Genomic DNA, 23942 nt, shown 5'->3' with positions numbered 1-23942 from the left:
TTGTTCCTTAGTCTACATCTATGAAGTAATATAATAAACGTATGGTTTTCAGTTTCCACTACTGGCTGGCTTTTCAGTTTGAATCTATTAGACAAGCATGCTGATGGAGGTTGTCCTTCTGTATATATATTTCTCTTATTGGTTGATGAATAAAACACTGATTGGCTAGGTGGGGCTGGGAGATGAGGAAAATTCTGGGAGAGGTAGGTAGAGAGGCCAGAAGGAGTTGCCATGGAGTGGAGGAAGGAGTAACAGGTCCAGTCATTCTCTGGTAGGCTAAGACCACGTGGAAATACATAGATTTATAGAAATGGGTTAATAATTAAGACAGAGCTAACTAATAAGAAGCCCTAGCCATCAGCCAACAGTTTAATAATTAATATAAGTCTTTGTGTACTTATTTGGGGTTGAAGCAGCTGTGGGATCTGGCGGGACAAGAAAGAAAGAAAAAAAGAAGCAACTCATGGCTCCTCATCTCCATGCATTCATCAGCTGCCTTTACTGCTATACACTTTGGTTGAGAGACTAAAGTCCAACCCAAAGTACAGCTTTGCTTTAGCCACTGATTTCACTATGTCCACCAAGCTTCTCCCAGAATTGCTACCAAAGCTCAACAAAATGAGAGATTTGCTCTTAACTTCAAATTGTGGACATCTGACGTTCTGTGCTCACTGGGTCAGGAGATGACTGAGCAGCGCAATCATCACTAGTTCATATAAGGATGAAGCTCAGCGCCACGAAGCACCTACATCTCAGCAGGCATGGTGACAGGCACAAGGTGATCTCCTTTAGTTTCACCTCAACCCTCTAAAGTCAGTCTAGATGGCTTCCTTTTACAAAGTTCAGGCCATATCACAGTAAACAGGAAGGAGACTTGTCTACAACCGAGACCAGGCATTGTGACTCTAAGGCCATTGCTCCTTCCAAATTCTCCCATGATTTCTGACCCAGATACAGGATAATATATCAATGATTAGGAATATGTATTAGGGATGAAAAAAGGTGGTTCAGAAGTTAAGAGCACTTGCTGCTGTTTCAGGGGACCCCAGGTTCAGATCCCAGCACCCATAGCAGATTGCCTGTAACTCCACCTCTAAGGGGTCCAACACCCTCTTCTGGCCTCCACTGGCACTACGTGCAGGTGCTGTACATACATACACTCAGACACAGGCACAGAACAAAAATAAATACATATTTGAAAAAGAGTATGTACTAAGTTGGGCTTAGAGCCAGATTGTTTCCTATCACAAATTACAAAAAGAGAGGAGCTGACTTTTTCTTCTCTCAACCTAACATCTATCTCTCAAGTGTAGTATGGTCAGAGCGACTCTGAATGGGCCTCTAGCTCCCAGGAACTTACAGGGATCTGATTTCTCCACATCCTCTCATTAAAGATGCTTAAACTGAATCATAAGAGGAAGAGGAAGTGGTGTTGCTGTGAAACATTTTCCTCCTTCACAGTTCAAACTTTTGCTTTCACACATAGCCCACACAGTGAGCTACGTAAAGAGAAATTCCAGCAGCCTCCAGACATGATTACCTCATTTGCTGCCAAACCCTATCTTTGGCTTAGTTGCCTCTTTGGCCTCCAGGTGGACAGCTCCAGTCTCTCTGCCAAGGACGATGACTGACTGTGAGTTCAAGTACATTCACTCTCTGGCTGAGGACTATCTTCAGTATGTCCTGCAGGTACCTGCTTTTGAATCGGTGCCAAGCAAAACATCCAGGGTGCTACAAAGAGTTGCTTTCTCGGTTCAAAAAGAAGTCGAAAAGAATCTGAAACTATACTTGGATGATTTTGATGTGGGATCCATAGATACCGCCAGAACAATATTCAATCAAGTGATGGAAAAAGAATTTGAAGATGGCGTCATTAACTGGGGAAGGATTGTGACTATATTTGCCTTTGGGGGTGTTCTCCTGAAAAAACTTCTACAAGAGCAGATTGGTTTGGATGTGGGCGCTTACAAGCAAGTCTCCAGTTTTGTGGCTGAATTCGTAATGGATAACACAGCAGAGTGGATACGTCAGAACGGAGGCTGGGTATGTACAATAGCATTCGTTTTAAGTTTCTCTACTATAAAATTGGAATGGAGAGTGTCCTTACTAATACAAAAAGGTTTCAGTCTGTTTGTTTATCATATTTTAGATGCTTTTAATTGAAAGTAAGCCAAGCAGAGATATCCTGGGTCATTTCCAGTGGACTCTGCAACTTTTTAGTTGGCAAAAATTTGTGAACTACAGTCATGAGATCTGGGGCTGAGAGCAGCAGCTTTTGACTACATCTTCGGAATTGGCAATGCAGACCTGCAAGAATCTGCCTTTTGCTCAATACAGTGGAGAATTAGTATAGAAAGAGCTGTTATTAGATCTTGTCATTTGAATTTAGTTGTGTTGTTGCAGTCAGCTGCACAGTTTTGTACATTTATTACTTACACTTTGACTTTTTCCATTTTGTATTATACAAATTATGGGTTACTAAAGTTTTGTGTTAAAAACAATGTACTGCCTCACTGGAAGGAACCCTTTAAAAGCATATTCAAAAATAAAAATTTGCTTTTTTTGGTTTGTTTAACACTATCTCAAAAAGTCAGGACTGTATGGAGAGTGTTTGGAGATCAGGTTATCCGGAAGCCTTTCCCAGCTAGATTTAGATGCTTCATTTTGTGGCCCAATATGCTTAATACTGAGTCGAAAAACATTTCTATCCCCATGTGGTCTCTCTCCCATCCTCAGCTTTTATCTCTCTCAAGCAATGTCCACTGTTACTATTGTATATGCAAAACATGTTTATTGAACACACCCAAAGGGAATACTTAGATCACCTCCCACCTGCATTTAGAGCAGAGATCTCACCATGCTGCCCAGGCTGGCCTCCAACTCCCAGAGTACAGCCATCCCAGCACCCTCAGCCTGCCATGCCTCTGGGACTCTGCATGCACATCATCATGCTTAGCTAGCAAGCACCTCTTCCCCCATCAGACCTTTGTCACCAGGAACCAAACCTAGAGCTAAGCACAATCTGAATGCATGCTCAATCGCTGCACTGTACCCTCAGCCTGAAGTCAGTCTTCCTGAAAAATATTTTATAAATTAGTATCTGGGCTAGAAATGACAGTGCACATCTGTAATCACAGAACTTAGGAACAAAAGATAAGAGGACCAAAAGCTCAGGGTCCTCTGCCTACATACAAGCCAGTAGGAGGCCAGATCTGGTCATATGAAGGCCTGCTTAATCCCCCCACCCAAATAGTACAGGAACTTATTCTGTAACTGTTTTTTTTGTTTGTTTTTTTAAACCCAGGGTTCTTAAAATAGCATTTTAAAAGAATACTGTAGGGACTCGGGAAGTAGATCAGTTGTGGAACTCCTGTGTTGCATGAACAAGGCTCCTAATTAAATCCCTAGCACTATAAGTAAATGAAAATTAAAAGAGTTCTTAATCTGTTCTGCTGAGTAGACATGCTGCCAAAGAGTTGGTTACTTTTGGCTGGTGTTTATTTGGGTTATTTCGAGAGTTTTCCATCACAAGAAATGTTTCTTTGAATTTATCAGCATATATTATTTCCTGTGTATAGGTGTTTTCTAGGGTGGATATTTAATCATAGAGTTATTCACTCATGGTGTGTATCCATTTTGAAATCACTAGACTTTTCTGCTCCATAGTGATGGTATCAAATTATAATCCTGTCAGCAGCATGTTAGAATACTCAATGTTTCCTGGGTACAATGAGGTATTAGCAACCTATTCTAATTTCTCCACTTTGTTACACTAAATGCATACACTTATCTTAAGTTAAATCATTTCCCCCTTGGTTACTAGTACAGTTAAAGTTCTCTTCAGGCTGAGCTCACGTTCATGTTCATTGACTAATTCTTACTGAAAGAATTATTTTTTTTGCCTAGTTTCCAATTGTTTTATTAACAAAGGAATTATTTGAATAACCTGAATGGTAATTATTTTTCTGTGTGACATATTTATTTTAGTATATTTATTATCCTCTAAAACTGTAGATGTATTCAATAATTACATGCGTTTAAAAATTTGGTGCAATTGACTTTATTGAATGCAGACTTTGTTCTATTTCTATTCTGTTGAAAGTCTGATTGCTCAGTGCTTTGTCTTACTGTGAAGTAGTCTTCATTTTCAGTTGCTTTCAACTACCTGTAACTCTTCTTTTTAAGTTGGCTTGATTCAGGTCTAGGTGAAGCATGTCAAATGTTTGGTTTCATTTGGGTCTAGGTCAAACATGTCAAATGTTTGGGCATGTTTCTTCTGGTTGGCTGTGGGAAGGACTCAGGACACTCTCCTCTGGGCTGTATATACCTTAAGTGAAGGAAAGTGTCTTCTATTGCAGAGGCCACAAATGAGCCTGCAGAGGATAGTCTTACAAGCTCTATAGATTTACTCTATGTGCCCAATGTCTATCACAGTTTGTGGAAGACACAGATACACGTTACTTAAAAATGTAACTTCTCCATAACATTATATGAATTCTTAGAATTCAAAATGAATGACGAATATGGAATGGTCTCTTAGAATTTCTAGAAATACATGTTAGAAGGACTCTTTAAGATCATTTAAAGCAATCTCAATACTGTATTCCAGCCAACAGAAATCAATTATTCTGATAATGGCAAATAGTGCTATAGTGATCCAAGTATACACAGGCATAGCAAACTGATAGCCTTTTTCTCTCACAGTGCTATTGACAAACCTGTTTCAATGAATGAATTTACTTTGAATGATTCCTTTTGTAGAAAATGCACTTGTTTATGTTAGCAGCCAGAGGTCCCAGTAGGAAGGGGAAATGGTTATTTTATAATTTTCCCCTTTTTATTTTTTGAAAGAGTAACCTCTAAACTCATCATAAAACATGCAACCTATGATCTTGTTACATCTGAAATATGCCTGAAACTTTATGAGAAGTTTTGAACCAAGATATGATACAGAAATACAACATAGGTATTAGGAGCACCAACTCCAGTTCAAACAGGGCTGGGTTTATTTCAGGACTCAGTGCTCACCATCTATGTGACCAGAACAACTTACATAATGTCTCTATACCTTGTTAATCTTGTCTCTAAAACTAGGCCACATTGCAGCCTATCTGCTGGGTCTGGTATAAGGCTCATGAGTTATTTACACAGAAAGCATCCATAGTAACTTCTACAAATGAGCACTCAGTACAATTTTAAGACTATTACTTATCACTAATAAACACTAATATTAACACTAATAATAGTAATATTGCATAATTTCCACTTAGCAAGTCTAAATATATTTAGACTTCGAACACTGTATGGTCCATTTCTGTTAGATATTAATCACTGTGGACCTCAGGTGAAATAAAGGGAAAAACGTAAGAGCAATGCATTAGTAATGGGATGCACAATCTCATTCCTTTTTTTAAAAAGTCAGTTTGACTCTTTTTTCCTTCCCTCCCCATCCATTTCCTCCTCATTCTTCCGTCCCTTCCCTTTTCTCCTTCTCGTCTTTCCTCTGTCCCCATTCCCTTTGGTTTCCCTTGTCATCTCTGATTTTCTTCATCTTCTACATTTACTATTATTTTCTACAGTTCACTTTGCCAGTTTCAAGTGCATAGTTGAACTTATAATGCCTGGTAGAAGATCTAATGTGATTTTCTATTAGCGATCATGACTATTTGGGAGGAAAACATAGTTCCTAAAGCCACTAGAATACATTTCAGTAGGTGGTGTCTATAGCTTCAGCTACACACAGGCAAAGGTTTGAGGAACATTGCTTGAGCACAAGAGAAGTTCAAGACCTTTTTTTGAAAAACAAGAAAACATGCTTAAGATGAAACTCAATGTCTCACCCCTTGGAAATCATACTTTTGTTTGACTAAGGTGACTTTCCTAGTTCCTTGCTCTTTAATGAGCACTTTTCCACGTCCAGGCTTATAGAATAAAAAATACTCGGTCATCAGCCCCACAGAGAGGGACTATATCTACTACATGCATCACTGTGTTTCTCACGCTTAGCATAGGGCGTATCGAGCAGAAGGTACCTGACACGTAGCTAGCTATGGATCTCAGGAACTTACACTGAAATCTGAGGCTTGAACTTGGACTTTTCCTGTTTATTAGAGGCATTAAGTTAAGTTACCTAGGAAGGACTCCAGGATTCAGGTTTCCTAAGTAATACATATAATAACATAATATAACATAATGTAATAATAACCACATTATATAACATAATGTCTATAATGTAATAATAATAATATAGCATAAATATAATAAAATGATAACAATAATACCTATAGGCAAAGACCCAGAAAGCTTTCTTGTAAAAAGTACTTTGTGAATATGTAAATAAAATTATGCAAGTATGGGGTTTACATGGGAAATTCCAAGCAATTTAAATATGTAATTTTAAAAACTACTTTAAATTAAAAAAAAAATTCTTTTAGAAGTTGGTATACACCAAACTGGCCCCTTCCAAGTAACCAGAATAGTAAGCTTTAAACTAAGTAAGAGTAACTTACTATTAAGTAACTCTTAATAGTAAAAGTTAAGCTAAAAAGCCCTCTCCTCTTTTACTCGTCTTCCTCCTCTCCTCCCTTCCTTCCTCTTGCTCTAATGGTGTGGTTAGTTTGGTAGCAGAGTGAAGGGGAAGAGTGGACACACAGAGACGTATAGATGACTGATTAACCATTCATCTCAGTAAAGGCATTTCCAAAGGTATAAACAACCAAGCCCTCTGCATGCTAAGTACACACTCCAACACTGAGCTATAACCCCAGACCACCAAAACAGGTCTTGAATGAATAACTGAACAAATAATCTCTAGAGGAGTGGCTGTGGTATCCACATATATCTTTAAAATAATTCATAGGTATTAATTTTCTTTGGATTATTGGTACAGTATGTGTCAGTCTGCTTTGTAATGCTATAATAAACATCACACAATAAATGATGATAAAAGGAAGTTGTTTAGGGGGTTTGAGAGTGCCAGCATCCAAAGGTACCAGAACTGAAGGGCACCAGCATTGAAGGGCTGCATCTGGTAAGAGCCTTTTTACTGCATGAAGTTAGGAAGGAAGGCAGGGATGGAGAGATGGAATGGAGGTGGGAGGAAAGATGACTAGAGGGCTGAAGACATCTTTTAATAACAAATCCACTCCTTGGATAATGGGGGAGGGGTGCCCCCATAACCAAACCATCCCTTAAAGATTCCAACTCTTAATATTATCAAAATAACAATTAAGACTCGACATGAGCTTTGGAAGGCATAAACAAACCATGGCAGCTTGGTGTATCATTTTATGCTTTAGGCTTTCTCAAAGCCAGAGTAGCCTAATTTAGCAAATTTTACTACTTCGAGAAATAATCAGACCTGGGCATTTTTTGTGTATTACTACATTACCAATGTGATAATGAATCCTTATTTGTATTTTTACTTTTATATAATGGCCTTAAGATTCAAACTGCATCAATAAAGGAAATAGTTTTAAAAGAATCTGGAAAAATATTTTTATAGGCATAAAAAGTATGATTTTATTGAAATGTAAAATTCTTTAATTGCTGTTAACTTAAAAGCATTTCTCTATATATTATTAGTAATTTAAGTTTCAATGAAGTTTTCTTTTTAAGTATTAAGGCCTGATTGTTTTTCTCTTAAATTTGGGTGAACTTTTTCATAAGTATATTTCCTTGTTTGCAGTTCTTTTAATTTCAGTTTTTTTATAGATTTATGACTTTTATATTATCTTCATTTAGCTTTTTCTTTTACTTTCTTTACCATAGAATTTCAAAATATGTAACAAGTTAGCATGTTAACTGCCCAGAAATGATCAGTTTTCCTGTTAAAAAAATCATTTTAGAGGTTACTAACCATGCCTGTCTGTTATAAGCTTATGACTGTTCTTGGAAGCAGAACAAGAAACATGTAAATACCAAGACTGGGAAGTAGTTGCAAATGTAATGTTAGGAGAAGGGGAAACAGAGAAATGAGCAATGTCTTTTTATGTTTGAGCATGACATTATGTGCCTCACAGCTGACTCTGCATACCACATGCAGACATGTTCTCCTCACTAGTGGCTTCTTGGTTTGCTGATGACCCCACAACTATTAATTTTAAGATCTTCAGAGATTTCCAGAGTCCTCTGATTCTTAAGAAGCTACATTTGATTCACTTTTTTTCTTGATTAATCCTATTATGACATAAACATTTGGAGACATTGTAAGACTGGAGCTTACAAGATGCAGAGCAAATGTTTACTAGATGAACATTAAAAAAAAAATATCAGGGGTGGTGGTACAACAGACAGTATGCAAGCACAGCCTGGGGATATAGACCAGTTGGCAGGGTGCTTGCTTAGCATTCATAAGGTCCTGAGTTCTATCCTGAGCCCTGCCTGAACCAGGCATGATGGGGTATGGCTATAACCCCAGAGCTAGGAGATAGAGACAGAAGATTCAAAAGTTCAAGGGCATCTCTGGCTACTAGAACATAAAATGAGTATGAATGAACACAAAAAATAAATAATAATAAATAAACATTTTAACAATTTTATAATCTTCTTCTGCTTGCTTCGAAATGTATGGAGTGAAATGAAAGGGAGTGTAATGCTTGTAGCCCAACCCAAACCCAGGCAAAGAATTAGCTGCTCTTAGCAGCTACTGCATGCCACCTGACTTCTTACCTGCCTGCTTGCCACCATGCTTCCTGTCATGATGATAATGGACTAAGCCTCTAAAATTGTAAAGTAAGAGCTACACTGGTCATGATGTCTCTTCACAGCAACAGAAGATCGACAAAGGGACTTCTTAATATATGGGGGAGAGAGAGAAAGAGAGAGAGAGAGAGAGAGAGAGAGAGAAAGAGAGAGAGAAAGAGAGAGAGAGAGAAAGAGAGAGAGAGAGGACTCTTGAAACTAACATATGTACCTCAGACGGTATTTCTGTAGAGAACAAACTGAGAGTAGAGAGAAGATTATCCCACTGATTACTGATTCTTAAATCTTCACTTTGTTCTCATAGGAAGATGGATTCATGAAGAAGTTTGAACCTAAATCTGGCTGGCTGACTTTTCTGGAAACAATAGGGCAGATCTGGGAAATGCTCTTTTCTTCTCAAGCAACACTACTGACCAGAGAGGACCCTGGCTCCTGCGACAATGGTGACCATCACTTAGTACTTCCATTTGCAAACAGTTCAGCTGATAGGACTTGACTTTCCAGAGTGCAGATGTTTTGTTCCTACTTTAATAAATAAACTACAGATATTTGTTTCTGTATGAGTTTTATGCTTTGACTTTGCCTTGAACTTCAATAATACTCAACATAGGGACAGTGCCTGTGGCCATGCCAGTGAGTAGCAATTGAAGTTCCAGGTGTCAGCCCATCAGAAGGAAATCTCCTGAGGGGTCAATCTTGTTTAGGCAAGGCCATGGGACTGCAGACCCTGGAATGTCTTTCGCTTCTGCGCACCTTTATGAGTTTGCTGCAGCTCTTTCTCTGGTATCTAGTATGGTGTGAGTGGATGTGGGGAGGTCTCCACTGCCTGTAAAATAGTGTGCTTATTTCTTGGAAACGTCACATTCTACTGGGCATTTTTACCTGTGGATTCTCAAGAAGATGACACCTCCCTAAGCTGTACTGTCTAATTTGATAATAATGGAAGTTTATACAGAATTTTGGTGAATAAAAATAAATGCAAGGCTATGTTTCACAGCCAAAGTCCAAGTTTCACCTAAGGAGCTGCATGGATTGTAGCTCAGGTTAAGGATTAACAATTGAGCCCAGCTAGTTGGAGGAAATATATCAGTTGGGGTGGGCTTTGAGGTTTCAAAAGCCTATGCCAACCCCACAATCTCAATGTCTCTCTGCTTGTGGATTGGATAGAAAAGTTTATCCATTGATTCCTGTGTATTTCTGTCAAAGCCCTGTGCTGCCCCTCACCCCCACCAGAAAGCAGCAGGACAGGCATTGAAGTAAGGACTGATGATGACCTGGAGGGTACTTTTCTTCCTCTACCATAAGGTAGAAACTCATCCATAAGGGTGTGCCTGTTATCCAAAGTTATGCTATATCATTAGGCTAAACCATATGGGGGTTAAAAGCTGCTTCCTAACTCTTCCCTGGATTCACACTTTCTCTGTCCTCAGAGTCCCTGGCTACTTTCAGCTCCTCATTGATTTCTCTCTCCTCAACTGTTACTCTCTGGCCTTTCATTTGGGCTTCATGGATAGGACAGTCAGATATGCAGTATTGGGGTCAGAAACAATATTCAAAAAGGAGGCCTCAACTCATTCTTCTGTCTGACCTCTTCTTGCCTTCTCTTCTCTCAGTCCACCCACACTGTTTTCTCCCAAAGCAAGGCACAAAATGTAGAATTCACTTTCCCTACGTCAAGTCATAATAGTAGTCAGACTATATATGGTCAGTCTACCATATATAGAAGAGGGATCACTTCTCTTTCTGCTCCTATGGCAAGAAACTGGAGTACTTTGAACAAAAACAGTTAAATGAATATCAAGCCATTTTTAAACTTGATTTTTGTTTGTGTGTGTAAAAAACTGTTAGGCCATGTTTCAATTTTTAGCTCAAATTTGATGGCAATATAGAAATCCTCTATTTTGGTCTAGACCACTTGCATTACAGTTCCCTTGACTCTAGTAATAGATCTAATAAAGACAGAGCCCCTTTCCCCAAGACCAGGCACACGCTTATGAGGGATCTCAGTTGTCAATACTACCTCTGTGGTATGATTCCTAACTGAGGAAATGAAGACACTAAGGCCCTTAACACCAGATCCTTTTGTTTTGATATTCCGAGGGCTAGGATTACAGATATGGTTATCACTACATTCAGTCTGTGTGGTGTGGTGCTGGAGGTCTTACCCCCAGGTTGTGTGCATGAAGGTAAGCACTCTAGCAATGGCACTTCATTCTAAACATCATGGTCTTTTATTTCATTACCACCTTTAAACTGAAGGAGCAAAAAGGAATAAGCAAGAAGATCAGGTAGGAAGCTACTTAAATCCTATTGAGGTGAGTCAGAACAAGATGCCATCTTTGAGCGCTGCTGCCCACAGTGATGCACTTTTTAGAAATGTTCCAAAGCACCTCAAAACAGTGCCACCAGATGGAGAGTAAGTGTTCAGACTCATGAGACTGTGGGTGGGGGAATTTCACATTCAAACAATGAAACTGCGTTGGTTTTAAGACACAGTCTCCCTGTGCAGCTTAGGATGACCCTGACACCACAATCCTTCTGTCTCAGACTTCCAATGCTGAGACTAGAGGTTATGTGCCACCACTTTCAAGATATACTATGAGAGGTTGCTTTGGTTTTGTTTTATTTTGTGTCAGGGTCTTCCTACATATCTGTATAACTCAGAATGGCTTAGAACCTTCAAGGTTCAGACATTAGCCTGTAAGACCTTTAACGACCTGTTTTCTACACAAACACTTGATCTCTTATTTTGCTTCAATTACCTTAATGTCTAGTACAACGTCTTCCCCTAGTATCTGACACCTTTATGTTATTGAGTCTTTCTGTGATTTTGATTTCTGCTGGAAATAATGGCTCCAGAGGGTTGAAAACATTAGGAATATCAGTGATTCTGTCCTGGAGCCTTACCTGTGAGAGGACACACAGAGATCTCGGAAGACTCACAACCCTAAAGAGATTTACACCTAAGGTAGAATGCATGAATTCACAGGTGTGAATGTATCCTTGATGGAATGTACACATGGAACTAAAGTATTTTTCCCCAAGACTGGGATTAAGTAAAGAAAATGCTTTCTTCCATGCAGCAGTGGTGATCAAACCAGGAGCCTTGTGCATGCTAGGCAGGCCCGACACCCCTCAGTAATGCTGTCAGACTACCTATTTAGTGCTGAGAAGAAACCACATAGAATAGCCATGGGTATCCAGAAAAAGCCTGCCTCTAGAATTCAACAGCAATGACTTATCAACAGTAACATGTACAATGAACTTTTGTGTGTGTCTGGTATAAGTGATAAAACCTAGGACTTCATGCATGCTAAGTCTTACATCTCTTCCTGAAGATGAATACGTGCTGCATATAGTGATTTATGGTAGCAATTCTCAAACCTTAATATGGATAGAAATCACCAGAGGACCATTTGGACTCCCAGTATGGCTCAGGATTCTCCATACTTAATATGCTTTCAGGGGACACTGATCCATAGAGTACATCCATGGTCAAGTACTGGTAAATGAATATTTCGTGGCCACACTAACCTGAATTGTTAGGTCTGTAAGCATAAATGTGAGATCAGAAATGTAAGTGAATTCAGTGCTTGTCTTACTCTCTGTGATAAGAATTCTGTTCATCTTTGTTCTCCCTCTCCCACCTTCCTTTGTCTTCAGGCACTTAGATCTTGCAGAAATGAACTGTAGACCCTTTGACATGGCTGCTGGAGATCTGAACTTGGCTCCTCGTGTTTGTGTAGCCAGCATTTTACCAAATAAATCATCTCCCCAGGCTCTGAAAATTTAACTTAAAAAATCAGTCCTCGGCTACTGAGTGGTAACATGGGGGGTGGTGATATATGATATATATATTTTTAAAAGTCAGTCCTCAGTATCTACTTACTTTATTCTTTGCTCCCCACTTAGTCAAACGTCCTGTTAGAGAAAAGCATTATCTGTCTCTGAACAGCAGGTTCCATCAGCAGCAAAGGCAGCTAAATAAACTCTCCAATAGTAATGAACAGTGACTGGATCCTGAGTTCTCCAAAGATGGGACATCCATCTCCAGAAAGGGCCTGCCATTTGTTGTAACAGGAGCCCTACAAGTTTATCAGTAATGAGACAACTGACTGAAAAAGGGGGAGGAAGGCACTTTCTGGTAAAGCAGAACGTTTTATCCGTTGACCAGGAGGAGCCAAGTGTCCACCGGCAATGATATACGTGCATCTGGTCTGCTTTGCCCTTCTGAGGCCTCTTAAATCCTGTACTCCACAACGCTAAGGGTAGACGAGTCCGCGAGTATAGTTGGCAGCCTTTGTTAGACCCTCTGCAGAAGCCTGGAAGCCTTTGTAGGCTGTGAGGGAGGGTTAAACGTACTGGGCTACGTGCACAATCCCCAGCTATCAAGCCTGAACGGCCAAGGACAGCACAGCACACTGTCTTTCGCTGCTACAAGATGGGGGCCGGCTCGGACGCCGAAGTGGCCTGTGCGCCCCAGCTGGTCCACAGAGGCCACGCCCCCAGCAGCCGAGGCGATGGGCGTGGCCGGGCGGTGTTTGCCACGTGATGGCGGCGGCCGCAGCAAGCAGCGCCAAGCGGAGCCTGCGGGCCGAGCTGAAGCAGCGTTTGCGGGGCTTAAGCGCGGAGGAACGGCTGCGCCAGTCTCACCTCCTCACGCAGAAGGTGCGAGAAAGGTGCCTGGAGTTAAACGCCTGGAAGCTTGGGCTGTGCTCGCGTGTCTGCGCAGGCGCACCTCTGCCGCTTGCGTGCGCGTCCCCTTGGGCTTGCGGCGGGCTAAGTGGGTAGCTCGGAGCTTCCCAGGGAAGATGGGCTGGGGCACGTTTGTTCATTCAAAACCGAGTTATTTTGTTATTGGGAGGGAAGACATTGCTGCGAGCTTTAGTAGATGTAGAGAATGTCGAGCCATGCCCGCACTTCCGGTTTAAATTAATCCATTCACATGTGTTTAACACCTAGTAGTAAGCCATTTTTCTGTGTATTGGGTTATAGAGATGAAAAAGATGATTGTTGCCGCTAAAGGATCAAATGATCTAGCGGATGAAGAATTTAGGGCTGGGGATATGGCTCAGTGACACAACTGTTCAAAAATGTGGTATATTTTATTTGTCCGTACTTAGAGCAGACCTTGAATTTAGGTCTGTTTTTCTACTTTTAAATTGCGTCTTCCGTTATTTTTGACAAATCTAGAATCTGAGTTTATGGGTAGATTAATTCTCACGTTGTGAGTTAGCTGCAGCCGCACAGTCACCCCTTGGGTCTCTGCTTCTGAGTTAGGGTTGTTTATCTGGAACTTGTTGCCCTTCTTAGGTACTTTTTCTTCTCAACGTTTTTAGAGTATATCCTCAAATTTTTTAAAAGGAAAGCACCTATGCGATTGTCAACCTTTATTTATTTTTAGCTCATATGTATGAATGTTTGCCTGCATCTATGTATGTAAGTACAGTGTGTGTGTGTGTGTGTGTGTGTATGCACACATGCGTGCCCCTGTTGCCTTTAGAGATCAGAAGTGGGTGCCAGATCCCTTGGAACTAGAGTTAAGGATGGTTGTAAGCCCCTATGTAGGTGCTAGAAATTGAACCTAGGTTGTCTGCAAGAACATTAAGTGCTCTTAAACTGCTGAACCATCTCTCTAGACCTGACTTTTTAACATATGTTAAAATATTTTCAACTCCCATTTGACCAATCAGTTCATTTCAAGTATTTAATTACTTTTGTTCTCATTCTGTTTAATACCTATGACTTAAAATGGAGACAGTGAGTTTTAAAATTTTTTTACTTTTGTATTATATCTTGTGGCTTAGTCGCTGTTCTATTGCTATAAAGAGACACCATAACCAAGGACACTTATAAAAAGAAACATTTCATTTGGGGCTGGCTTACGGTTTCAGAGGGCTAGTCTGTAGTCATCATGGTGGGAAGCATGGAGCCAGTCAGGCAGGCATGGTGCTGGAGAAGTAGCTGATCGCTCACTTCTTATCCAGAAGATGGAGGGAGGGAAGGAGGGATGGAGAGAGAGACAGAGACATAGAGAAAGACTGAGTCTGCCATGGGCTGTGGGATTTTGAAGCTTCAAAGCCCACTCAGGGATTTTTGTGATCGTAGGGGCCTGCAGAGTATCAGTGTGAAACAAGAAGGAAGTCCAGCTCAACATGACTCTGGGCCTGGTGTTGGTTCAAACTTCCAGAGTCTGATACAGAACAGATTATTTTAGACATATTTAAGCACAGCACATTTTGTGAAAAAAATTTCCTGGTGATAATTAATTCATTTCTGTATGTACAACAAAACTTAAGACATGGTTACATTGGAACTCTTTCCAAAGTACATGTGTCCTCTCCCATAACGATGGATTTTATAGATTGACTATATGTTAAAGGCCTGGGGGAAGATCTGGTGTGGTGTTGGTCATACAGTTAGTGCAAAGGTCACCAGGCCATTAACCAAATCCATCCCCAGCCTTCTGGGCAGAAAACAGATGATGCATCTCTTCCCTTGAAGAGACAACCCTTAGTGTTTAGCATCCCGGGCTCCCCTAGTGCTTATCTGTGAGCTGAAGGACTCTGTCTTCTCTAGCCCACTCTGATGACACACCCTCTAACCCTTCCTAAATAGTTCATCATCTGAGAACAACACATTCAAATGTTCTTATTCACACCACCACATCTAGATTACCAGTTTTCCTTTGGGTCTTTCAGAGATTCTTGTTAAATTAGACAGTCAAAAGTCTAGCTTGATCTTCTGTGTCTCTTAACATTTTCCCCCCAATTTTCTCCCCACTCAGTATTTCTCCTAGATTGTTTTCATTTTGCTAACCCTGGATTTAATTTCCAGTATTTCTTATGTCTCTTACTGCATCCTTTCCATAGCAGTCTATTGATGTTTAATCGATTTGGTTGTTTTCAGTTTGTCTGAGAAAACTAGAGCTTAAAAATAATCTTCAGTCTTTGTGTTATCTGTTTTGCACTGAATTGTTTTTTTCCTCCCATTTGTCATTTTAAAAATCTGTTTTGTACTTTCGCTTTTCAAAATGGTTGAAAAGAATTGATTGGTTATGCATATATGTGTCCTTTGGGGATATCGGACATCACCTGAGGACCTTGTATGTGGTAGTGAAGGCTTTTACCACTGAATAAAATCCCTGGCCCTTCTTGTCTTTACATATTTATTAATGAAAGTGTGTTAGCTACAAGATTCCCTCTGTTTTTGTAGACAGTGGTTGGAGTTCTAAGAGGAGAATGGGTTCTGTCTACCTCCTGTGTCCATGTTTTTGTGCTGCTTTCTCTATAAATACTGTCTCCCCCTCCCTCTGTCTTATAGGACTTAGTCAAATTTCTGCTTGTCTTCATTATTATGAGGGTTTCTTTTTTTTTTTTTTCCTCCCTTCCTAACAAATAGCATGTAAATGGGCTGGAAGGCAGGCAGACAAATGCATATACATAGCCTCACACTGAATGTGTGCCTTATTGCTTATTCAGCTCTTGGTTTTCTATACTCTGCTTTAAAGAGATTAAGAAAAATATTCTCATATAGTAAGTGCTGTTTAAGCCTTAGGCCTGCTCTCCAAATCTAGGTTTGCTTTGCTTATGCCAAGCCTCCTAACAGCTTTACGGCTTTTCTAGAAACCAGGGGTTGACTTTCTTCCTTAGCCCGGGTTTGATAAGCTTTGCTTAGGTTCTCTCTTCCCTTTGTATTAAATGTAACTCTGCTTTCTTTACCTGTATCTTTTCTGCCAATCATATTTGTAAGCTGCTTTTGTATTATCCTTTTCTTCTTAGTTTGGCGGACAGGGGAGAACAGAAAAAGAATGGAGAGAGAGAGAGAGAGAGAGAGAGAGAGAGAGAGAGAGAGAGAGAGAAAAGAAAAAGGGAGTTAAGGGCCAACTTCTGAATCTGAGTAAGTTCCTAGGGTTATGAACAAAACTTAGCCCTTTGCCTGCTGAGTTCCATTAAATTTGGATTCTTATATCAGGAGCTCTTTGGCCCCATTTCAATGAACTTTGGGAACACTCAGTTGAATGGAATAATGTTGGTAGAGCTAAGAGATGGTTACAGGGCATGTTCTCTGTGGGAGCTTGTGGACTGATTCAGAATCTTCATTTAGGACACATAAACAGTGATTGGCTCTTGGCTTCCCTCATATAGACTGAAGTGCTGAGTTGTGTCTCACTTGAAATGTAGTAAAGGTTCTGCAGATATCAGTAAGGTTAGGTTGGCCTTAACTAGGTAAAATTGATAGGAGAAATACCCAACAATCCAAGGAATGGAAAATTGGTGGGATCCAAATTTCCAAGAGAAATCAAAAATCCTCACATAAGTTTCTGATGTATATTGGAAACTGGGACCACATCTGGAATTCTGAAGATAGACAGCTTTTCCACTTCATGTCTTTTTGATGGGTTTCCATTCAGGCAATAGGCCTACCAGAGAGGTAAAGGGATCATTGAATGTACAAATCTTGAGTCTTGAAATGAAAGTCAAGTATCAGGACATAGAATTAAGTCACAGTATCACTTGGAGAATGCTGTGATAAAAGGGAAAACTGGAAGGAGAAGTTTCTAGTTTATGAAAAATACAGTCTTAAAATTATAATTGCCATCATTTCCCACTTAGGTGATTGCCCACAGTCAGTATCAAAATTCCAAAAGAATTTCCATCTTTTTGAGCATGCAAGATGAAATTGAGACGGAAGAGATCATCAAAGACATTTTCAAACAAGGCAAAATCTGCTTCATCCCTCGGTACCGGTTCCAGAGCAATCACATGGACATGGTGAGATTAGCATCACCTGAAGAAATCTCTTTACTTCCCAAAACATCCTGGAATATTCATCAGCCCAGTGAGGGAGATGTTCGGGAGGAGGCCTTAGCCACTGGTAAAGTATCATTTCACACATCAAAACACTTAGCTAGATGCATCCTATTTCATCTGATTTTGGATGCTAAGTGTGGTCCGGCTTGGCAAGTTTGGGCGAATTAATGTCTTTGAATGTTTAAGTAATTTCATCAGATTTTTCCTTCCCATACCCCCACCTCACTCTGTGTGTGTGTGTGTGTGTGTGTGTGTGTGTGTGTGTGTGTGTAAGACAGGGTCACTTATGTAGCCAAGGATGGCTTCCAACTCTCAATCTCCTCCCTCTCCATTGCTGAGCTCATGGGCATACACTATTTCTCTGGCTTCTACCAAATATTTTCATCTATTTTATGTCAGATCTATTGTATGTATAGGAAGATAAGGCCCTGTTCCTGAAAGGACTCAAACCGTAGCTGGGAAAACAGAAATTTTATACTAATCAAGCATCCCAACTTGTACCATACATCAAATGTAAGTATCAAATAAAAGATACTGAATATTGAAAACATTGAGGTTCAAGGCTTGGTCTTGAAAATGTGCATTCGCAACACCGGGTTATTCATTTTCATCCTCTGCTCTTAACTCATGCCATGTTTGTGGCCCCGGTGGCTTTATGATACTTGCAAGCCAGCTTGCCGTGGAATGGAATATGATACTTTAGATTCTCTCAGTTGTGGTGTGAGACAGATATCCCTGCTATGGCTGGTGGAAATGTCTGAGCAGGCAGGCTCGTTTTTTGTTACCTCCTAACTTCACAGCCTCAGTGTGCAGTTTCACTTGCATCAGCAGTTTAGAATGCAGCATCAATCACGCTTCACAGTGTCTGAGACGAGCCGATTGGAGCTCACATTGCCTTTGCCGCAGCCTCTGTGGTCTACTCATCTTCCTGGTTGGCTTAAGTTATCTCAGTTTAGAAGGCAGTAAGCTTGTGTACCCTTGGTTGCAATTACAAGGTCTCAAGCAAAAATCTCACACAAGGCATTCTTGTTTCACATAATAACCCAGCTGGTAAATGAAACAGAGGGGCTGTATCGTGGTGGATTTAAAGTGAGACCTGCCTAGACAGTTTGATCAGTCGGGAGTCCTTCCATCGAGAATTTACAGTCTGACTCAACCTTAATCAATTTGGCTTAAGCAAAAGTGGGACAATACTGGTACAGAAACTGAAGACTGCACAGAACAACTGGTCTTAAGTGTCTCTGGATCAGTGTCCTTAGGAGTCAATCTGTCTTTGTTGTGATTCTGTTTGTATCTGTAACAGCTTTGTGTCTGCTGTGGCTCATGGCAGCTTGGACTTAGACATCCCTTTTCAGCTAGAATTTCCAGCAGAAAAGAGCAAGTCTGGTTTTCTAACAGTCTCCGTAAAATTCTAATCCCAACTCTCATTGCCCCTAGTGATCATCTCCAAATTAACCACTGGCTAGACATGGCATTGACTTGCTGACTCAGGCCTGGATTATACATGACCATTTCTCACTGATTTTCTTTGATCAGGGAAAGGACATATAGCCATCTCTTCAATCCTCCTCAGCCACTGAGCTGAATTGTGGGGCTGAGGTGAGAGTGACTGCTGTTCTAGAACAAAAGAGAATAGATATGATAATGTCAAATGTCAAGCTCATCTATACTATTAACCTTTTCTGAGGTTCCAGAGAACAGACTCTTTCCCATAACTTTTAGTGATAGTTTTACTGTCTGATACTTGTTTTTGAACCGTCTTAAGAATTCATGTCTGCGTAAGAATACCCAAGGCACAACTTAGGTGGCTGCAATGATTTTACAGTGTTCCTCTGTAACATTTTACAATCACTAAAGAGGCCCCATCAAGGGCAAGGTCTTTGAATATGCTTCTCTAGGTTTAGCAGGTCAGTACTTGGGAAGGGAGGATTAGTTGAGAGTAATTCTCTCAGACATTTCCCCAGCCCCTCTTTGTAAAACTTTTACCCCCTGCTTCTAAGCACACCCACCCATCTTTTGTCTCTTGTTTGTGACTCTCTATAGCTATTCCCCTAGAATGAATTTCAAACTCGTTTCCTGATCATATTAATTCCTCTCAGATGCCTTTTTACACACTTCCCCCATCTGTTGGCTCTTTTCCTGTACACTGTAATGATCTCTATCTCTGGCTGACAGTACTTCCTGCTAATCTGCTGTGGCCAAAAGCAGGGACATCGGGTAACTCCAAAGTCCAGGACACTGAGCTAGTCTGTCCCCATGCTCCCTGCTCCTCCCTAGTGCAGTGTGGTTCCTTTCTGTCTCCCACAGTGCTCTGCTGAGGGATAGCATTTCATAATGGTTGTCAGCGAGAGAGTCAGTGCTAATCTCTAGTTTTACTCCTTTCTAACTGTGTGACATCAGTCCCTGAACTCTTTCCAGTTTCAGACATCTCATCCAGATGTGGAGCTCATGAAGCCTACCCATGGGCTGTTGCTGAGCTTCATGAGATAATGTCTGCAAGGTAGTAGGTGCATAGTAGGTGCTTAGTGAAGGTGACCTTGCTACTGTGGCTGCTGTTTTGCTGGGGTCAAGTTGTCATACATGTGGAGCTCTGTGAAAGTGAGGCTTGCAGGATTCCAGGCTAGAATGTGTCATGCATTTCTTCAGGAGCGAACATTACAGGACAGTGCCTGAGGTCACTAGCTCTCAAGTGGCAATCTGGTTTTGGCAAATTACTTACTATCTGAAAGCACTGGAGAGTTGGGAATAATAAAGCTGTTTTGTAAGGGGGTAAAGTAGGATGATTTACAATTAAATGCTACACAGTGTGTTGTCATGAAGAATCAGTAAAGTGCAGCCATCATCATTAAGTGCTGAGTAATTTCCCTGGCTCTCTCAACACCCTGGTCTTTATCTTCTGGGATTCTTAAATCCTTGGCACTCACCATGAATCCCTATGTTTTATTAATTCTTCTTGGGAGTGTATTTCTTTTTGTGCTAATAGACTTAGTCTCTTTAGCAGCCAAGATCTTGATCTTGGTTTAAGATACTGTACCCTTGGTACCTTCTATCAAGTGGTTTATAGGGTATTTAACCATCTTGGCAGGAATGAAGACAGGTCTAGGGAGAGATGCAAATGCAGGCGCCCCTTCCTTCAGCTATCAGGTTACTGAAACAGTGGTCCCCAAGAAGTTGGAGTTTCCTCAGAAATCACATACCAAGAGATGGAAAAAGCTGAAGCCTGGTGCCATCCAGAGAAGGAAGTTGTCTCCTAGATTTCATGCAGTTCTGACAACTTTCCAGACTACCTTGCAGGAGAGACTGGAGCTGGAACAGTGATGGGGCAATGACCCCACCTTGTGTGGAACTGTTTATTTATACACAGTTCTTGCTTGCTATTTAAACATAAACTTTGGGGCTGGTGAGATGGCTCAATAAGTAAAGGTTGCTTGTCACTAAGCCAAGGACTTGAATTTGTTCTTGGAACCCATATGGAAGGAGAGAACTGACTTCTACAGCTTGACTTCTGACTTCCTACATGTTCTGTAGCATGTGTCACCTTCCCTCATAACTAACTGAGTAACTAACTAATAAGTAATTCATGTAAGAAAATAAAGTGTAAATATCATGGCAGGGCCTGAAGAAGGATTGGGCAGGGAGGTGTTCATTGAACCTCTTTGTTTTTCTTCTAGATGTGGCCATATTGGATTAATCTTCTTTTTCTATGTTTTATTCTTGCCTGTTTAATTGACCTGTTGAGGGCAGTGGCTGAGCCTGACTTGTTCTAGTTGCCTGTGTCTATGCTCTGACCCTAACAACTCTAGCAACATGTTGATTCATACTGGAAATTTCTCAAAGTGAATCCAGTATTTATTATAAATTTACAAAGTGCTCATATAAATGAATATATGATTAATCCTTTATAGCCATGAAAGAAAACCTTAATTTTAAAAGTTACAAGCAATGTATGGGAATTGTTTTATAGATGCTGTGATTTTTTTTTTTTTTTTCCTTTAATTTGTATCACGGGTAAATTTTCAACATTATCCTGGGTTGGGCAGAAGCATTCCCAGAAGATGGTCTTGGAATTTATCTTCTCTCAAGGCTGGTTTTGGGAAAGCCATTGAGTTAAGAGAAACATGAAATGCTTTCTGGCCGCTAATGCTGGCATACCTGCAGTGGAGGCTGTGAATTGGCATGCATATCTTGTGCATTTGTCATGTTAAAGATTTGTTGAAAACAATACATTTGTTGTGTTAAAGATTGGTAAGAAACAGAAACGCAGTTTTGTTACTGGAGTGTTTAGGATCAAAAGCCTGATTCTACAAGGCCCAACCAGCCAGGCTTGGCCTCCCATCCCCAATTCCTCCATTAAAGAGACAATGGATAGTGAAAAGCATAAAAGAATTCCTCCTCTGATTGGCACCAGGATTTTAGCCTTCCCTCCTTGCATCATGGTATTACTAGAGAAATTCCAGTTCCCTGGGGCTAATGTTTCAATTGTTCATAGTCATGGGGATGATTACAACTGTCTCTCTTGAGAACATCTTTGCTCCTACCAGATGGTTATAGCTTGTTTGTGTCAAGGTAACTTACTCCACCAGGCTTGTGCCTGTACCCTAGAGGTACACCAAGATAGTTGTTAGGACCCAGATCAGATGACTATCTGATGACACACCTGCCATAGCTCCTCTTTTGTAGGCCAAACAAAAGTTGTTAGACTGAAAGCCTGGGGTGGCCCCTAAGCCCACGGACCAGGCCAGATTGTCACAGCTACAGGATTCTCAGCCAGCTTGTGAAAACTCGGGGACACTGCCACACAGATGACTTTCATCCGCTCAGGGGAACGTTTGGTTTTGGTATAGTTTTTACTAAACAAAGAAGTACATTGCTAAAGGTCCCACATGGTTTGGTATTTCGTTGTGGTTTGTAGCAGCTCTTCTCATACAGGAAGTGTGCTTACAAAACTTTAACCATTTTGTTAATCCTAAGGTTTTGAAAGAGAAAAACCAGTTCCACAATTTTGAGGCTAATTTGAAGCAAGCTTTAATTAAGTACTGACGAGGATGTACTCAGATTAGGACCACTCCCTGGAATCCCAGAGAGTGGTGGCCAGACACATTGCAGGACCTTTGTAAGGAGAAATCCATTCAGCCGCTGTATTTTCCATAGGGCTTTGGACAACTCCCAGCATTCCCGGAAGTTACATGGTCTTTGGGTGGGTGGGGCTTACAGATTAATTTTGAGTCTTACAGTGTCTCCTTTACATAACAGAAATGTTATTCATTGATTTTATTTGAACTTTTGAAATAGATTGTCTTAGCTGAAAATAAATCAAACAGTTGTCATTTTCATATGAGCTTTGTACATTTATCTGTTTTAATAGTGGTTGGGGTGGCTTCCTTCTCTGGACCTTAGAGAACATTTCCTTCAAATTTCAGCATTCTAGAAAGCAGAACAAATCCTTACAGTCCCTGTACAGTCTCCCCTGTATAGTGATTTAGCTGTAGCTCAGAGAGGTCAAGTGGCTTTTTAGAGAATCCACAGGCAGTTAATAAGAGTAGAAGGCCACTAATTCTCTAGTTTTCCGGGCTAGTGCTTGTCCCTTTTACAGTGAGGTCTCAGGTAGCCCAGGCAGGTCTAGAGTTCACTATGTAGCCAAGAGTAGATTTGAATTTGTGTGCTTCCTGCCTATACCACCCATATGCTTGGACTACAGTCGTCTGCTACCATGCCCAGTTTGTGCAGTGCTGGAAAGTGAACTGGAGCTTCTTGTACACTAAGTAAGCACTTTACCAATTGAGCTGTATCACCCCCAGCCCCACTCAGTGCCCTTTAGCTACACTTCCATGATGCTGTTCATTGAGATTGCTATGCTGCCTGAATTCTCCATGTCTCTGATGCTATTCCATTAGAACCATTGTACATGGAACAGGTAACCCTGGAGACTGCATTCAATGGGTCATTTTTGTGTTTTCCCTGAGGAACAACTTGTACATATATAAGTCCCATGTATCTAAGTCTATACTGTTCATGAATTAATCTCTTTCTGTAGTCATTTTGTATTCAACTAAGCACAGAAGAGCCAGCCTGGGCTTTTAATTTCAATGGAAAATATTCATATTAGGTTTCCCTGGATCTGTTCCAGAACATTCTATTTTATCTTTTGTAGCAGCAACTGTAGAATATATCCCGATTTTCCCAAGTGGTAATTTACTTCTGTTTAACTCCCGATGCATTGAGATTAGAAGATTTTTTCCTTGTGGATCGTGGCCAACCTTGCCAACTGGGGTTAGCCTGCTGAATATCTATTTAGGCACAATGATTCAATGACTGTGCTTTTGAACACTTGTCTATCTTTAAAGGTCCAAGCCAGCTGACTTAGAACTCTTTGTAGAGCCTCAAGCTGTCTGAGTACTTTTCCTATTCTTTTCTTATTGCCTGTGA

At 40.6% G+C, this 23942-nt stretch overlaps 2 protein-coding genes across 3 annotated transcripts in view; both read left to right on the top strand.

The window, feature by feature from the left end:
• The first annotated feature begins 1456 nt into the window (after positions 1 to 1456).
• Positions 1457 to 9251, top strand: Bcl2a1 (BCL2 related protein A1). The gene is made up of 2 exons (XM_051207556.1): positions 1457 to 2043; positions 9008 to 9251. Exons 1-2 carry the CDS (start codon positions 1624 to 1626, stop codon positions 9197 to 9199), a joined length of 612 nt encoding a protein of 203 aa, XP_051063513.1. The 5' UTR covers positions 1457 to 1623; the 3' UTR covers positions 9200 to 9251.
• A 3958-nt stretch (positions 9252 to 13209) lies between these two features.
• Mthfs (methenyltetrahydrofolate synthetase) overlaps positions 13210 to 23942 on the top strand; it is a 33692-nt gene continuing 22959 nt past the window's right edge. For both annotated transcript variants that reach the window (XM_051207534.1, XM_051207544.1), the window contains exons 1-2: positions 13210 to 13371; positions 17319 to 17580. In XM_051207534.1, the coding sequence (XP_051063491.1) occupies positions 13255 to 13371; positions 17319 to 17580 (379 nt within the window). In that variant the 5' untranslated portion in view covers positions 13210 to 13254. The remainder of the gene's footprint in view (positions 13372 to 17318; positions 17581 to 23942) is intronic.

Source organism: Phodopus roborovskii, unplaced genomic scaffold (assembly GCF_943737965.1).
Source record: "Phodopus roborovskii unplaced genomic scaffold, PHOROB, whole genome shotgun sequence".
Lineage (NCBI taxonomy): Eukaryota > Metazoa > Chordata > Mammalia > Rodentia > Cricetidae > Phodopus > Phodopus roborovskii.
The sequence above is the reverse complement of the archived record's forward strand: the minus strand, read 5'-3'. Positions and strand labels throughout refer to the sequence as shown.

Excerpts from the sequence above, each read along its gene's own strand:
- Bcl2a1 (XM_051207556.1), top strand. The coding sequence starts at position 1,624 with ATGACTGACTGTGAGTTCAAGTACATTCACTCTCTGGCTGAGGACTAT. Across the intron at positions 2,044-9,007 it reads TACGTCAGAACGGAGGCTGG|GAAGATGGATTCATGAAGAA; the intron begins GTATGTACAATA and ends TTGTTCTCATAG.